This window comes from Myiozetetes cayanensis, unplaced genomic scaffold (genome assembly GCF_022539395.1).
Source record: "Myiozetetes cayanensis isolate MyiCay16 unplaced genomic scaffold, myiCay2020 scf10, whole genome shotgun sequence".
NCBI lineage: Eukaryota > Metazoa > Chordata > Aves > Passeriformes > Tyrannidae > Myiozetetes > Myiozetetes cayanensis.
Window position 1 is genome coordinate 34,539,725 of NW_026086605.1, and position 14,845 is coordinate 34,554,569.

The window sequence follows — 14,845 nt, forward strand, 5'->3', positions numbered from 1 at the left end:
CTCACGTGCCGTCGGGGAGTTTCATCCCGGTGGGCCAACTTCCCTCTTAAATCCCCCCAGTATCCCAGGCCAAAGGCACAGGACGGCCCTTTTGCCTCTCTCCCCAGCTGATCATCGTGGCCTGTGACCAGGGCCAGCCCCCCTATGAGACCATGCAGCCCCTCCAGGTCGCGCTCGATGACATCGATGACAACGAGCCCGTGTTCCTCAGGCCACCCGTAAGGCACCGGGATGAAGGGGGTGGGACACAGGGGATGCAGGGATGGTGGGGCAAGCACAGCTGGGCATCCCCGGGGTGGGGAGCACGATGGGATTTGTCCGCTTTTGTTTGAGGCAGCCTCAGTGCTCACAACATTCCTTTCTCTCGGGGGCTCTGGCAGAGGGACAGTCCCCAGTACCAGGCGCTCTCCGTCCCCGAGCACTCTCGGCCAGGCACCGTGGTGGGCAACGTCACCGGGGCGGTGGACGCGGATGAGGGCTCCAACGCCATCGTCTACTACTTCATAGCGGGTGGGTGCTGAGATGGCAGCTCTGTGCCCCCCTGCACACCCCTCACCGAGGGTCTCCATTACTCCCCCATCATCTCCTTGCTGCCTCTCTGCCCTGGTCAATGGGCGAGGTGGCATTTTGGAAATGCAGGGCCCAGAGGGGACTTAGTGGGGACCCCTTTCTACATTCAGCTGGGAATCAGGAGAGCAACTTCCAGCTGAGCCGAGAGGGGAAGCTGAAGGTCTTGCGAGACCTGGACCGGGAGAAGGAGCCATACCACTCCATCATTGTCAAAGCGTCCAGCCAGAGGAACTGGTCCCCTCCCCGGGGCCAGCAGACAGACAGAGCCCAGCTCTGGGACCTCAGTGGGGACCTGACCCTTCAGGAGGTGCGGATCTTCCTGGACGACATCAACGACCAGTCCCCCCAGTTCACCAAGTCGGAGTACACGGCGGGTAAGGGGTGCCAGGGGCTGTGGGGGGGGCACCAGGAGCCAGAGATCCATCAAGGAAAATGCAGCAGGATGGTGGGACAGCGAGAGCCAGCCTGGCCCCAGGTCCCTTTCCCATCTCTCTCTCAAAGGGGTTGCCACCGATGCCAAGGTGGGATCGGAGCTGATCAGAGTGGTCGCAGTGGACGCCGATGTGGGCAATAACAGCCTGGTCCTCTACAACATCCTGGGCATCCGCTACATCAAGCAGCACTCCAATGACTCCGAGGAGGTGGCCAACATCTTCAGCATCGGTGGGTGCCTTGCATGCCACCGGAGCACAGGGCCTTGGACAGAGACATCCCTATAACCAACAAAGATGTCCCCATGGCCAGGTCACTGATCCTGGGCTTGTGACCGTCCATCCCCCAGGAACCCTGGATGGGATCCTGCGAACCTTCGACCTCTTCACGGCCTACAACCCCGGCTACTTCGTGGTGGACATCATGGCCTCTGACCTGGTGGGCCACAACGACACGGCCGTTGTGGGGATTTACATCCTGCGGGATGACCAGCGGGTCAAAATCATCATCAACGAGATCCCCGACAAAGTCAGGCAGTTCGAGGAGGAGTTCATCAGCCTGCTCTCCAACATCACGGGCGCCATCGTCAACACAGATGACGTGCAGGTAACCATCCACCTGGGAGGCTGCTTCAAGGGGGAGGTGACTCCCTTCCAGATGCTGCTTGGGAGGTCTCCTGTGTGGGAGTCCTGTCTGTAAGCCACAGACACCCCTGAGCCCTGAAGGTGATGGATTGGACCCAAGGGGTCCAGACTGATGCTTCTGAGGGTCTCCTACCACCTCGAGCACACCTCGGGGCACACCCAGGAGGAGACACCTCTCCCCCACTCGCAGACCCTGTTGTGTCTCCCCAGTTCCACGTTGACAAGAAAGGCCGGGTGAACTTCGCGCAGACGGAGCTGCTGATCCACGTGGTGAACAGGGAGACCAACCGCATCCTGGACGTGGAGCGGTACGTCCCCTGGCCCACCACACAGCCCGTGGGGCCTTGGGGACCCTCGTTAATGTCAGGATGCCCAAGCAACCCTTCTCTTCCCAGGGTTATTCAGATGATAGACGAGAACAAGGAGCAGCTGAGGAATCTCTTCAGGAACTACAACGTGCTGGACGTGCAGCCTGCCATCACTGCCCGGGCGCCGGATGACCTCTCAGCTCTGCAGGTAGTGGCCTGGCTTGGGGTGGAGATGCTGCTTGAAGGTGGGGCCACATTCCTTCTGGTGGGGACTGGAGAGATGTTTCACCCTCGTAATTTCGGGTGTGTGCCCACCACTGGGTGCGGGGTCTGTGCCAGGGGTTTGCCACCTGCCCTCTGTCTCTCCCAGATGGCAATCATCGTGCTGGCCGTCCTGCTCTTCCTGGCTGCCATGCTCTTCATCCTCATGAACTGGTACTACAGGACAGTGTGAGTAACACCCAAGCTCTGCCCCACCAGCTGCGATGTCCCTATAGGCTGGAACCCACGTGGCTCCTCCCAGCCCTGGAAATGCCAGCAAGCAAAGGAAGGCATCGGTTTCCCAACACCTCTCCTTCCAAAATATACCATTTTAATACTGACAGCACCTCTCCCCTTCACGCTCACCAGCCTTATGGTGTCCCTGTATGAAGGGTTATGGCGAGTCTGTGTGTCACTCATCCTTTCCAGCATCTTCCTCTTTTTCCGTCCTGATTCGTTGTGTTTCTTTTGCAGGCACAAAAGGAAACTGAAAGCCATAGTGGCTGGCTCCACTGGTGAGCAGTGTTTGGGGTGTCCTGGCTGCATGAGGGAGGGGTTGCATGCAGAGCACAGAGGGGGAGCACAGGGAGAGCAGGGGATGCCTCAGCAGCCATCCTGCCCAGCGAGGCGCAATGGTGGGAGGCTTTTCCCAGCATCCAGGCTTTGCATTATCAGCCACATCCCTGAGTGTTTCTCACACCACCGGTGCCTTTTTGGTTGTCAAGTTTCCCTCCCTGGTAAAGAAGTGTTACACTGTGATTTGCTGCTCAGCCCGCTGACATGCTGTGCTGTAACCACCATCCTTGCCTTTTGCAGGGAACAGAGGCTTCATGGACATCATGGACATGCCAAACACTAACAAGTACTCCTTTGATGGGTGAGTGCTTCCCTTCCTCTCCAATGAGCAATCTCCTGGGCTTGCTGGCTGCTCCCAAGAGAGGGATGCCTGCATTTTGCAGCCGGGGGTGTTTGGAGGTGAAGAGGTGAAGTCCCGCTGCTCTGCTCCATGTGGAGCATGGCTGTGGCCCTGGGACATGTGCTTGTCTCGAGAGGTTTCAAAGCTAAAAAAAAATTGTGCTTTCTCCTGTGACTCCCATCTCTGCAAATCCTGGCCAGGTTTGGAGGAAGCAGAGGCGGTGGGCAGGTGTTGGCACACACGTGGATCCAGAGCGGCTGAATTCATACCTGCGCAGGGCAGGAGGAGGCAGCACAACCTCAGCATCTGGGCTCTGGATGGGGTCAGGGATACTGCTGCTGTTTGCCTGCGCTGATGGCTGTTCCTCTCCCCTGGGCAGGGCCAACCCGGTGTGGCTGGACCCCTTCTGCAGGAACATGGAGCTGGCGGCGCAGGCGGAGCACGAGGACGACCTGCCCGAGAACCTGAGCGAGATCACCGACCTCTGGAACAGCCCTGCCCGCACCCACGTGAGGCACAGCCCCCGCCAGGACGCCTCTCCCCACGCCTGTCACCCGTGCCACCTCCTCAGCCGCTCTCTCCTCCCGCAGGGGACCTTCGGGAGAGAGCCTTCCGCCGCCAAGCCCGAGGACGACCGCTACCTGCGCGCAGCCATCCAGGAGTACGACAACATTGCCAAGCTGGGGCAGATCATGCGGGAGGGGCCCATCAAGGTGAGTGCTGGGTGCAGGCATCCCCCGCCAAGGGGCCTTCTCCTACTGCTACGCCTTCCAGGTTCGCAGCGGCGGCGCCGGAGGGTGATGTCGCTCCAAAAACTGCTGGGATGAGGCCAGCCTCCCTCCCACCAAACTGTGTCCCCTGGGTAACCCCTCCCGTCTCTCCCCCTCCACCCAGGGCACTCTCCTGAAGGTGGTGCTGGATGATTACATGCGCTTGAAAAAGCTCTTTGCCCAGCGGATGGTGCATAAGGCCACCTCCAGTCAGGGGGACCGCTCCTCGGTCTCGGAGGTAGAGGGGTGTGCGTGGGGAGGTGCTTGCCGTGCCCTCTGGGATGCAGTGTGTCTTCCCGGTCCCACAGGCTGTAATCGCTCCCCGTGGCCTCGATCCCCATCACCCAGTGGTCCCCCTGTTCTCTGCTTGGCCAAAATGAGCCAGGTGTTGGTTTTCCACCGAGGTTGCTGGTTCCCCACAGTGCCCCAGCTCTCATGACCCTCTGTGTTTCCTCTGAGCATCAGCAGCACCTTCTCCCCTCGTCTGTCCCTCCTGAAGGAGGACCCCCTTCTCTTTGTGGGGTGAGGTCTGTCCATCAGCTCTTCATCTCTGCCAAGGTTGGCCAGAGCTGTGGGGGGACATCTTCCCTCCCTTCTGCTCCTCTGAGCCTATCAACCCAGTAGGTTTTTGAGGCAAAAAAGGTTGGGATGGAGGGTGCTGTTGTAGGAAGGCTGGTGTGGGGAGAAGCAAGTCCTTCTGCAGCCTTCGACTCCTTCATGGGGAGCAAAACAAGGGGCAAAGAGAGCAGAGGAGAGCAGTGGGATGGGAGATGCCTTTCAACCCTTCTGCCCTCCATTCATCCACACCTTTATCCCCCTCCAGCACCTTCAACTCCTTTCCCTGTCTGTCTTCTGCCCCACTACCCTCATACAACCCCAAATCCCTGCCTGGGTCCAAAATCCTCCTTGGCCACTGCGGGAACTGCTGCAGGACACACAGCCCAGCTGGCAGCCAGTGCCTGAGCTGGGACATCCGCCCAAGGACTGAGTGACCCAGCTGGAGATCATCTCCTGATGATCCTCATCACCCATGCTCTGAGAGTGCTCCAGAAGAGGAGGGCTCATCCCTCCTGCTGGACTCCAGCACTGCAGGAGGTTTGGAGCCTGGGGAGCCAGGAGCTACTCTGGCCACGGCGGTGATTCCCCCCGCTCCATGGCTCTTTTGCAGCTGATCCAGAAGGAGCTGGAGGAGGAGGAGGGGGAGCGCAGTCCCAGCCAGGGCAGCCTCCGCTTCCGACACAAGCAGCCAGTGGAGCTGAAGGGTCCCGACGGCATCCACGTGGTGCACGGCAGCACGGGCACGCTGCTCGCCTCCGACCTCAACAGCCTGCCCGAGGACGACCAGAAGGTGCTGGGCCGCTCGCTGGAGACTCTGACCGCCGACTGCGGGGGCTACAGCGACCACAACGCCCGCACCGAGTCGGCCAAGTCCACCCCCCTGCACAAGATGCGGGAGGTGATCATGGAGAGCCCTCTGGAGATCACCGAGTTATGACGAGCAGCGGCGGCGGCAGTGGCGGAGAGGGTGGTGGTGCTCCTCTAGGCAAGCCGGGGCTGGCAGGGGTGAAAGCACAGACCACGGGGGGCCGTGGTGGGGGCCAGGGGCACCCCAAGACCGGTGCTTGGCCCCCTCTTCCCCTGCAGAAGGAGTCCAGGCTAACCGGTGCGGATCGCTCCAGCAGCCTCGGAGAGCTTGGCCCCGGGAAAGGGCTCTCAGGACCGGAATGCTTTTATTCACCTGTCATTTATCCATGAAAGCATTAAATTTTTTTTTATTTTTCTTATTGAAACAAAAAGGAAAAAAAAAAAAAGGTGTTTTTTTTCTTAAAAAAAAAAAAAAAAAAAAGGAAAAGAAAAGCTAAATGAATCCGATTGAGTCCAGACTGGATGGGGGGGGAAGGTGCAGTGAGGATGCGGATGATGTGCTGCCGCAGCATCCTTGGGCCCAGGCTGGGGACAAAGCAGCTGTCACATCTCAACCACGGGCACAGGGAGGGCCGGGGCAGCGTGGGGAGAGGCCGAGTCCTTTTTGGCATTAACATCACCTTTCCGGGAAGGAAAGACCCAAAAAAATAATTTAAAAAAAAAAACAACTAACAAACAGAAGACATTTCTCCATTTTGCTGGCTTTACCAAAACTTGTTGCGATGTCAGAAAAGAGAGAGACTGACAATAGCTGGGGCTTCTGGATGTGGAGTGCTCGTGCGTGTCTTTTGTTGCCCTTTTCTTTCCCCTTCTCTCTTGCATTTGGGTTTGTTCGTTCGGGGGGTTGTTTCCAGTCGTAACCTTGTGGAGAGTTTCGGGCACGGTCTGTTACGGGACTCAGAAATACACTGTCTATGGCTTTGGGTAACCTGTCTGTTGTCCTTCCTCCCCAGATCCATCGCATATAAACCCACTGCCAAAGAGAAAACCCTCCTACCCTTAATTCACCCCTCAATTCATCATCTTCACCAGATGCCGCACCGGGCGTTTCTGTGGCCTGGATTTTAGGGCAAGCATTAAATGTCCTCTTGGGTTTACCCACACCCCCAGCACAGAGAGGAAGGAGACAACCAGCCAGGCTCACGGGAAGAGTTTATTTTTGATGAGATGCTCCCGTGCATGCTCAGGACCAGACACTGCAGGCGTCCTCCCACTACAGCGGGGAGGGACAAGTCAGCACCCTGCCGCCCCTCACCCCCACAGCTGGGCCAGCACATGGCCCCCCACGGGAATGGGCGTGTGAAAGGGAATCTTTGCACCCAAACTCACTCATTTCACGTTCAGGAGATACTTAGTATATATTATATATACAATATGTTTATATATTAAGTATCCCCAGATCTGTGGCGTGAGGCTGCTGCTGGCCTGGAGCGACGGGCTGGCGTTTGGGCAGCAGAGCCCAGCCCAGCCCATCCCACAGGAACGGCTCCACGTTGCAGGATCTGGGCCTTTCGAGTGGTTCAGGGTGGGGTGGGGCCAGGGATAGAGGTGGGGATGGCATTGGGGATAGAGGTGGGGATGGGGATGGGATTGGGGATGGGGATTTTTTTCACCCTGAGAGACGTCAAGGCTGAGTCCCCAGTCCTGAAAATACTAACAAGTCCCTTAACCTGATTTGGAAATCCAAACCCCAGGGGTAGAAAAGGAGGTGGCAGAGGCAGCTGGGGTTCCCCCACAGCCCTCCCGCCGTTGCCCTCCACTGGTGCAGGCACGTCCCAGGGGAGGGGAGCGGAGCCAGGATCCTGAACCAGACGGCAGAGCGAGTCCAGCCAGCTGGGGAGATGGCTCCTAGTTCCATACGTGACGCCGGCAGTGTGCGACGGCCTGCGGGAGAGACGGGGAGGGAGGGAGGGAGGGAGGTGGGACACGGACCCCCGGCCAGCAGAGCGGGGCGCGACTGACACTTACATTGCACTCGACTGCCGTGGCCATGTTCTTGCACCAGTAGTGTGGGCCCCAGGCACAGGGGTCTGAGCCCAGGAGATCCTCCTTGCGTGAGTCGCAGGCTCGGATTTTCTGCATTGCAAAGCAAAAGGGTGGGAGCAAGAGAAGAAAAACCCTTTGAGCCCCCGTGCCTCTCCCTGTACCCTCAGGCTCGGACAAAAGATGCCCATCTTGGTCTGCGCTACCCCAGGGATGAGGACACTTACGGTGCAGACGAAGGTGGGGTCCATCATCTGCACGAAGAGCCGCACGGCCGCGGGCTCGTACTGCAGTATGAGCGCTTCACACTGGGGAGGAGAGAGGGGTGAGCCCGGCGGGGGTGTCAGGCAGTCCCCGCCGGGCGGGGTGTGCCCCCCCTCAGCTCACCTTGCTGGTGAGGGGCATGGGCAGCATCTCACAGCCCTTCTCCAGCACGTTGCCCAGCTCCTCCAGCGTCTCGTTCTTCAGCAGCTCGTTGTCGAAGTAGGTGATGATGATCTGGCAGACGTTGCAGAAGGCGCCCGCGCTCACCGCCAGCTGCTCCAGCGGGGCAGCCCCTGGAGGACACGGAGCATCAGCACCCACCCTGCTCCCCAGGGAGCGGGGTCTGCGTGCCAGCCGGGTCCCCCAGCTCACCCGGGAGGGTGTCCCCGCCGCGGGGACAGCAGTGCAGCATGGTGCACACGGCGGCCGGGTCGGTGGCCTCCAGCAGCATGATCACCACGGCTTTGCCGTACGAGTTGACGAAATCCTTGCACTGCCCGATGACGCCGTGGGGCAGCATGTAGCACACCTTCTCGATGTCGTTCACCAGTTGCTCCTGCCGGGACAAGGCAGAAGAGGGAAACCCCCGCTCCTCGCTGCCCTTTAGCCCCCCTGGTCCCAGCCCTCCCTCCCTTGGAGCACATCAACGGGACTCACCTCTGTCACGTTGTTCTCCAGGAGGCTCTCGGCTGTCTTCACAGTGAACTGGCACACCTCGCACAGCGGAGTGTTCCCCACCCTGTCCTGTCGGGACAAGGTGGTCAGATGCATGCCAAGCCCCCTCAGAGCCATCCTCATCTTATTAAGTCGTCAACCCCCACGAAAGACATTCCCCGCCTTGGAAAAATGGAAATGCTTGAGGAAATAAAATGGAAAATAAGGTTCCCCCTTCACAGTGTTTGGATTTTAAGCAGCATGTCAGAGTTGGGGGGTCCCCACTTACCCCCAGCATGCTCAGAACGTGCATCACCTTCTCCGTGATCAGTGTGTGGAGAGGCAGTGCCGAGGTGGAGGCACAGAGTCCCAGTTGGCCACACAGCTCCATTGGGTTCTGGGGAGGGAGAGATCCCAAATCAGGTGGGCATTGCCCCCCAGGAGGGTGAGCCTGCACCCTCCACTTCCCCCTGAAGGGATATTTCAGCTCATTGGGGCATGAATTTCACTTACCTCAGCCTGCTGCCAGTGGAGAGGCCAGAAAATGGCAAGAAAAAAAAACGAAAATAAAGAAGAATTACAGTGCTTGCAAGCCAGAGAGAAGGGTGGTGAAACATTTTGAAGTTTATGGGAGTATAAAGCAGTGGGTTTAATTTAAAAAGGGAGCCTTTGCTGACCATTCCCCCACCCTTCAACCTGCACCCACCTCCCCTGGCACCCCTGGGGAGCCGCTCACCCTCTTACCAGGTACCGCAGGAGCTGCACGGCCGTGTCCGCGTACTCGGCCAGGTGGTGCTTGCACTGCGAGAGGGAGACACGGGATCAGTGCCCGAGAGGGGACACCCCACCTGGGCAGGCATCTGCACAAAGATGCTCCCATCCTGAGGTGACATCGAGGAGGAGGAGGAGGAGAAGGGAGCCCACCCCTGGAGTGTTCAAGGCCAGCTTGGATGGGACCCCGAGCAAAATGGTCTAAGTGGAAGGTGTCCCTGCCCACGGCAGGGTGGTGGAACTGGGTGGCATTTAAGGTGCCTTCCAACCCAAACCGTTGTGGGATTCCCTTACCCGCTGTGCCAGGGCAGGGCTTAGGCCCTCACACACCCACTCAGCGTGGGCCACCAGTGCCTGGGGGAAGGCAGAGTTGGTCCCCAGCTCCAGCTGCACGGCCGCCACCAGCTGCAGGCAGTCCCCACACACCTCTACCGTGTCCTGCAAGATAACACAGGCAGGGACTCATCAGCACCTCCTGAAATAAAATCAACACCCCCCCCCCCAGTGCCTGCATTTTCAGGGCTAGGATTTAAATGCTGGTTGCAATTTGGGGGCAAGGCTTTGGCCAGCATCTCTCTGGTTTCCCTTGCATTCATTTCAGATATGCAATAGTTTTCCCTTTTTTTTTTTTTTTAATCATTATTGTTAAGTAGGTGATGCTTAGAGGATTTTCACCCTTGAGCAGCATCAAGACAGTGGCACAGGTTGTCCAGGGGAACTGTGGCTGCCCCATCCCTGGATGTTCAAGGCCAGGTTGGATGGGGCTTGGAGCAACCTGGTCTAGTGGAAGGTGTCCCTGCCCATGGCAGGGGGTTGGAATGAGATGATCTCTAAGATCCCTTCCAACCCAAACCATTCCATGATTTCATGATCAGCAGCATTCTTCCTGTGCCATGGTACCTGGGCTTCCCCACGAGGTAGGTCCTGAGGATAGAGCAGGAGGGGCACGTTGGCCATGAAGGGAGCGACCAGGTCAGCGAAATCCTGAGTGGGCCCTGTGGGAGCTGGCGGTGGCTTCTGAAACTTCAGAGCCCCTGTGGGTCTCTCCCAGCGCTGGCACAGTCTGATGGTCCCACACACCACCTTCGGGTCCGACTGGGGGAGCAGAGGGGTGGGGGCTTGAGGCTGCATCTGCCCCATCACCCTGCTCCCCCTGCTCCATCCCTGGGTCATTTCCATCTCCATCACGTCCTTCAGAGGGTTTGTCCCAGGCTCCAAGAGCCTCCTTTGCTCTGCAAGCCCCCAAGATGTCCCAAATCACCGAGAAACACAAACCCAGGGGGTCCCCTGCCAGTTACCAGCACTTGCTTGCCCAACTGGGTGAGGATGAGGATGCCGGTGTCCACCATCCTCTTGCACTTGACAGACCAGTCCTGGAAGGGCAGGTACTGGCATCTCTTATCCAAGAAGACCTTCAGCTTTTCCTGCATGACAAAGGGAGAGCTCAGGGCCTCAGTGGTGGTGGTGGGGAGGAACAGCAGCCCCCCCACCCCCTTCCCAACCGTGGCCCACCTCAGTGCGGTTGTCCTGCAGGATCTTGCCCACCACGGAGACGGCCACCTGGCACAGATGACAGGGGATCCCCTTCTGCTGAGAAAGAGGGGACGTGTCGGGGATGCTCTCACAGCACCCAGACCCCCACCACTTGCTCCCAGGATCCCAAGCCTCCACCCCAAGAATGCCCCATCGAGGGACACTTGGGAACATCCCGGCACACCCACTGATTTTTTTGCCGCTCGCTCTGCGGATGCGTTGCTGTCTGAGGGCATCAGATGCTTCTCTGGGTGCCCAGCATTGGGGCGGGCAGGCTGGGATTCTTTCCCCCCAGCTCCATGGTTTGGGGCACTTCTCTCCCACCCCCCCAGCTCCCCAGCTCCCAGCATGGTTACCCCCAGAGCCTGGTCCCAGGCGGTGAGCTGGCAGAGCTCCAGGACCCCACACTTGGCTGCCGTGGTCACGTCGCGGCACCAGTCCTCCGGCCGCTCGCCACACTCGTGGAGGGGGCTGGCCCCGGCTGGGGGTGGCAGAGAGGAGACTGTCAGCCCACAAGGCACCCCAAAACACCAAACTAACCTCCCCACCTGCACCCCGATGAGCTGAGGGTGATGCTCCTCACCCTCCCGCTGCGATTCCCCCTCAGCTCCCAAAACGGTGGTGGGGCTGCCTGGTTTATAAATTATTTTTTAAGCCCAGCAAAGGTTTTGCTTTGCCAGGCCACTACCTGCTGCCAGCTTTTCCAGTGGGATGCCACAGCATCACAAGCAGAAGGAAACCTGGGGCTCCTCCTCAGCCTCACAGCACCCTTTGACAGGCTGCGGGGGCGGCTGCTTATAAAAGCGGCAATAAAAACCTTGCAAATTGAGCAAACCCGGAGCGCCGGCGCTCAGCCCCGCGCGGCGACTGAATAGCCACGCCACAGCTCCCGGCAATGATTGAGCAACCCCACTTTTGGTGGGGTTTTGTTGGTTTTTTTTTTTTTAAATTTATTTATTTCCTCCCGACGACAGCATTTTCTCCTGACGGCAAATCCCCGGCAGGACAGCGGCGGCATCGCCCTCCCGAGCCGCCCCCGGCAGCGCGGGGCAATGGCGTAACACCGGCCGCTTAATTGTCACCTTGCTGTGTCAGGACTCATTTCTGATGGGGCGAGTGCTTGTTCCCACCCAGGGAACTGTGCCCACCCAGGATGCGGCCGGGGAGGAGGGGAGGAGCGGGCAGAAGCCGAGCCCTTCGCTGCCTTGCTGCGCCGGGAAGCTGGGGGGTTGTATGGGGAGCAGCACATGAGCAGAGGGACAGACAGAGCCTTGCTGCGGACCCTCTTGCAACAACCCCTCTAAACAAAGCACAGCTCCACACTCTCCGAGCACTTGCATCCAGCTCTGCTGCTCCAGCCCTGGCCGTGTGATTTTGCACAGCAGGAACAAAGCCGAAAGCAGAAACTGCTCCTTCAACCCACCCTGCCCTTAACAGGTTTCTCCCCCAAAAGCTGCTTTTCCTGCGTGCTGGATTCTGGCACCGCCTTCAGCTCATCCATGAGACAGCAGCGTGAGATGCCCTGGGCCACCCTGGAAACCTCGCCTTGAGTACTGTGTGCAGTTTTGGGAAACACAATATAAGAAAGGTGTTTAAGCCATCAGAGAGAAGGCCCCCATTTAAGCCAAAGGAGGCTGAAAGGATGGAGAAGGGCGTTGAGGGGAAGCTATATGAGGACCCTTGGTCTGTTCATCCTGGAGGAGACTGAGGGGAGACCTCCTTGCAGTTACAACTTCCTCATGAGGGGAACAGGAGGGGCAGGCAGTGATCTTTTCTCTGTGGGGACAGGACCCCAGGGAATGGCCTCAAGTTGTGTCAGGGGGAGTTTTAGGTTGAATATTTAGGAAAAGGCTCTTCCTCAGAGGGTGGTTGGGCCCTGAACAGGCTCCCCAGGGCAGTGGGCACAGCACCAAGGCTGACAGAGCTCAGGAAGTTTGGGCAACATTCTCAGGGACATGGAGTGACTCATGGGGACGGTCCTGTGCGGGGCTAAGGGTTGGACTCAGTGATCCCTGTGGGTGCCTGCAAGCTCAGCATATTCTGTGATTCTGTGGAAAGTCGCCGGGGATGGGGGTTGTGGAGAGAGGGCTCCCGAGCCCTCCACCATCCCACCTGCTCCCAAAAGGGCTGGCACAGCTCGGCAGGTGCCGTGGGGTGGTTCAGGCCTGGTTGTCCCATTGGGCTGAGGCAGGACCGGGGCAGGCTCAGGGCCTGGGGCAGGGCGAGTCCCCCCGGATTCCCACACTGCCCACACACCTCCCCAGCAGCGTGATGCCGCCCTCATCCCATCAGCTGAGAGGGGTATGTTTATTTTTTTAACCCTTGCTCTTGATCAGGCCAAACAGGAATGGCAGGTCAGCAAAAGCATTAAGGGGCAGCACCAAAACCAAGGAGAGGGGAGGCAACAACCCCACAGCTTTTTTTTCTGAGCTGGTTCCACCTGACCCAGGGCATCTCTCGCAACTCCGTGTTGGAGTCCAGACCCCAGCAGTGGCATGAGGGGATTTGAGTGGTCTAAAAGACACTGGTGGCTTGTTATCTGCGCTTTTCTGGCTCACAGTGACCCTCAGCTCGGCACTTACTCCTCACCCCTGCTCAGGCTCAAACTCAGGCAACAAGTGCTGAGCCACAAAAATAATTAAGACTAATCATAGCTACCAACTGCTGAGTGCAGGGGGAGCTTCCCAGATTGAAACCACTGCCACGGGGCAAGCAACCAGGGCAACTGGTGCCCCGTGAGCTCTGCTCCACGTTTCAAAGCCATGCTGGAGCCACCTCATGCTGATGGGCAGCCAGGAAGAAGGACGGTAGACAATGCCATTTTTGGCAGAGGAGCAAGGCAGGGATGCTCTCATGCCACTGTGGTGGTCCCAGGCCAGCCACAACTGCCCTATTCGTGGCTGCCAGGCTCCCAGGATGGGGTGGGCTTGGCTCAGGGGGATCCAGCACCGAGCTCCGGATCCAGCAGGGCTGTGCCAGCATTACGTGGAGCCTCGGAACGCGCCGGCCGAGCCGGCAGAGCCTGGTGAGCCGGTTGTGATGTAAACCCTGGGGGCGGCAGCGTGGGCCCCGGTGTCCCAGTTCCCAGTCTGGTGCACACCCCTGTTACTGCAAAAACCATAAATATGCTCTTCCCAGCTCCAAAACTCTTCTCCAAGGCCTGCAGAGGCCCCTGGTCCCACGGCACCACTGTGCCGTGCAGCCAAGGCATGACCGGGTTCTAGGGCGGGTATCACCCCAAGCAGGGATGTGCTGGGCACAGGTGACCTTTCCTGCTCTGCCTGTTGCTGCCTGAACACATGGGCACGTCCCCCCCACCTGCAGGTCACGCCTGCGCAGTCAGGGCTCCTCCACCACCAGGCCGGGGCAGCTCACGTTGGAGGAGCCCAGTGGGTAATTAGGGTGCAGGAGGGGTTCTTCCCTCTGAAAAGGTAGGGTGTTTGCCTACAACAGCAGGGCTCCACAGCTTCCTCTGGGAAATTTTCCCTGGAATAAATGGCTTGCCCCCAAGCAAGGACCAGGGGCTAGAAAACAGGCTTTTCCCAGCTCATTTCCTGGGGATGGGCCGGGGGATGGCTAAGGGACAGCACAGGCTTGTCTGCAGGAGGATTCGCTCGCAAATACTTAAGTCCTGGCGATGAGAGGTCTCCTAAGGTGAGCAGGGATGCAGCATGTCACCCATCACCCTTCCCAGCAGCTGGGCAAACCAGAGCACAGGCAGGATCCTGCCCCCCGCTCCTCTTCCACTCCCACCCGAAGGGGCAGCTTCAGGTGGCACTGTGGTCCCTCTCATGACAACCAAGTGGTGCCCCCAGCTCACCCAAGACCCAGGGCAGCAGAGAGAACAGCCCCTCTCACCCACGGACGCCCAAACACCCCAGCACTTGGCTTCCCTCCTTCCCGACAAAACAACAGCTCCGCCTGAATCCCAGAGAAGAGAGGGAATGAGCCCCCTTTTTTGCCCTGAGATAAGCTTTAGGGGCAAACATTCCAACACTCACATCCAGGTGGGTAGAGCAGCCAGTGGTGCCACCTTCCCCAGCTCTCCTCTGCCCCGCTCTAACACCACAGAGGAACGAGAAAGCACCCTATGGAGCTCAGACACTACGACTGGGAATAGTTCTGGAATTCACAGGGGCTTTCTGGGCTCTCCAAGTCCTACCCCCAGGCCTGGCCTTACCTTGGTAGGAGCCCAGGCACACAGAAACGATCAGGACCCAGCCACTCCATTTGCTCTCCATGCCGTTCCTAAGATAAGTCCTCAGTGGCTGGTTCCTCTCCTATGCTGCTCCCAGACTGAGGAATCCTGGAGGG

At 58.8% G+C, this 14,845-nt stretch overlaps 2 protein-coding genes across 2 annotated transcripts in view; one reads left to right on the forward strand and one right to left on the reverse strand.

The window, feature by feature from the left end:
* Window positions 1–6,245, forward strand: part of CDH23 (cadherin related 23) — a 180,299-nt gene extending 174,054 nt beyond the window's left edge. Inside the window, exons 55-68 of the mRNA XM_050305693.1 lie at window positions 108–218; window positions 381–510; window positions 681–944; window positions 1,072–1,233; window positions 1,352–1,608; window positions 1,857–1,954; window positions 2,042–2,162; window positions 2,325–2,404; window positions 2,690–2,730; window positions 3,032–3,092; window positions 3,511–3,640; window positions 3,722–3,844; window positions 4,026–4,139; window positions 5,070–6,245. Of these exons, the coding sequence (XP_050161650.1) occupies window positions 108–218; window positions 381–510; window positions 681–944; window positions 1,072–1,233; window positions 1,352–1,608; window positions 1,857–1,954; window positions 2,042–2,162; window positions 2,325–2,404; window positions 2,690–2,730; window positions 3,032–3,092; window positions 3,511–3,640; window positions 3,722–3,844; window positions 4,026–4,139; window positions 5,070–5,396 (2,019 nt within the window). The 3' untranslated portion in view covers window positions 5,397–6,245. The remainder of the gene's footprint in view (window positions 1–107; window positions 219–380; window positions 511–680; window positions 945–1,071; window positions 1,234–1,351; window positions 1,609–1,856; window positions 1,955–2,041; window positions 2,163–2,324; window positions 2,405–2,689; window positions 2,731–3,031; window positions 3,093–3,510; window positions 3,641–3,721; window positions 3,845–4,025; window positions 4,140–5,069) is intronic.
* A 337-nt stretch (window positions 6,246–6,582) lies between these two features.
* LOC126634840 (prosaposin-like) lies at window positions 6,583–14,772 on the reverse strand. Its single transcript, XM_050305655.1, has 15 exons — window positions 14,712–14,772; window positions 10,888–11,012; window positions 10,511–10,588; window positions 10,297–10,422; window positions 9,899–10,093; window positions 9,293–9,436; window positions 8,972–9,028; window positions 8,741–8,749; window positions 8,517–8,624; window positions 8,231–8,317; window positions 7,946–8,129; window positions 7,697–7,866; window positions 7,537–7,617; window positions 7,295–7,402; window positions 6,583–7,210 (listed from the first exon to the last, which is right to left on the reverse strand). Exons 1-15 carry the CDS (start codon window positions 14,770–14,772, stop codon window positions 7,175–7,177), a joined length of 1,569 nt encoding a protein of 522 aa, XP_050161612.1. The 3' UTR covers window positions 6,583–7,174.
* Window positions 14,773–14,845: the final 73 nt, after the last annotated feature.

Excerpts from the sequence above, each read along its gene's own strand:
- LOC126634840 (XM_050305655.1), bottom strand. The coding sequence starts at position 14,772 with ATGGAGAGCAAATGGAGTGGCTGGGTCCTGATCGTTTCTGTGTGCCTG. Across the intron at positions 10,589-10,887 it reads CCTGGGACCAGGCTCTGGGG|CAGAAGGGGATCCCCTGTCA; the intron begins GTAACCATGCTG and ends CCTCTTTCTCAG. Across the intron at positions 7,403-7,536 it reads ACCCCACCTTCGTCTGCACC|AAAATCCGAGCCTGCGACTC; the intron begins GTAAGTGTCCTC and ends TTTGCAATGCAG.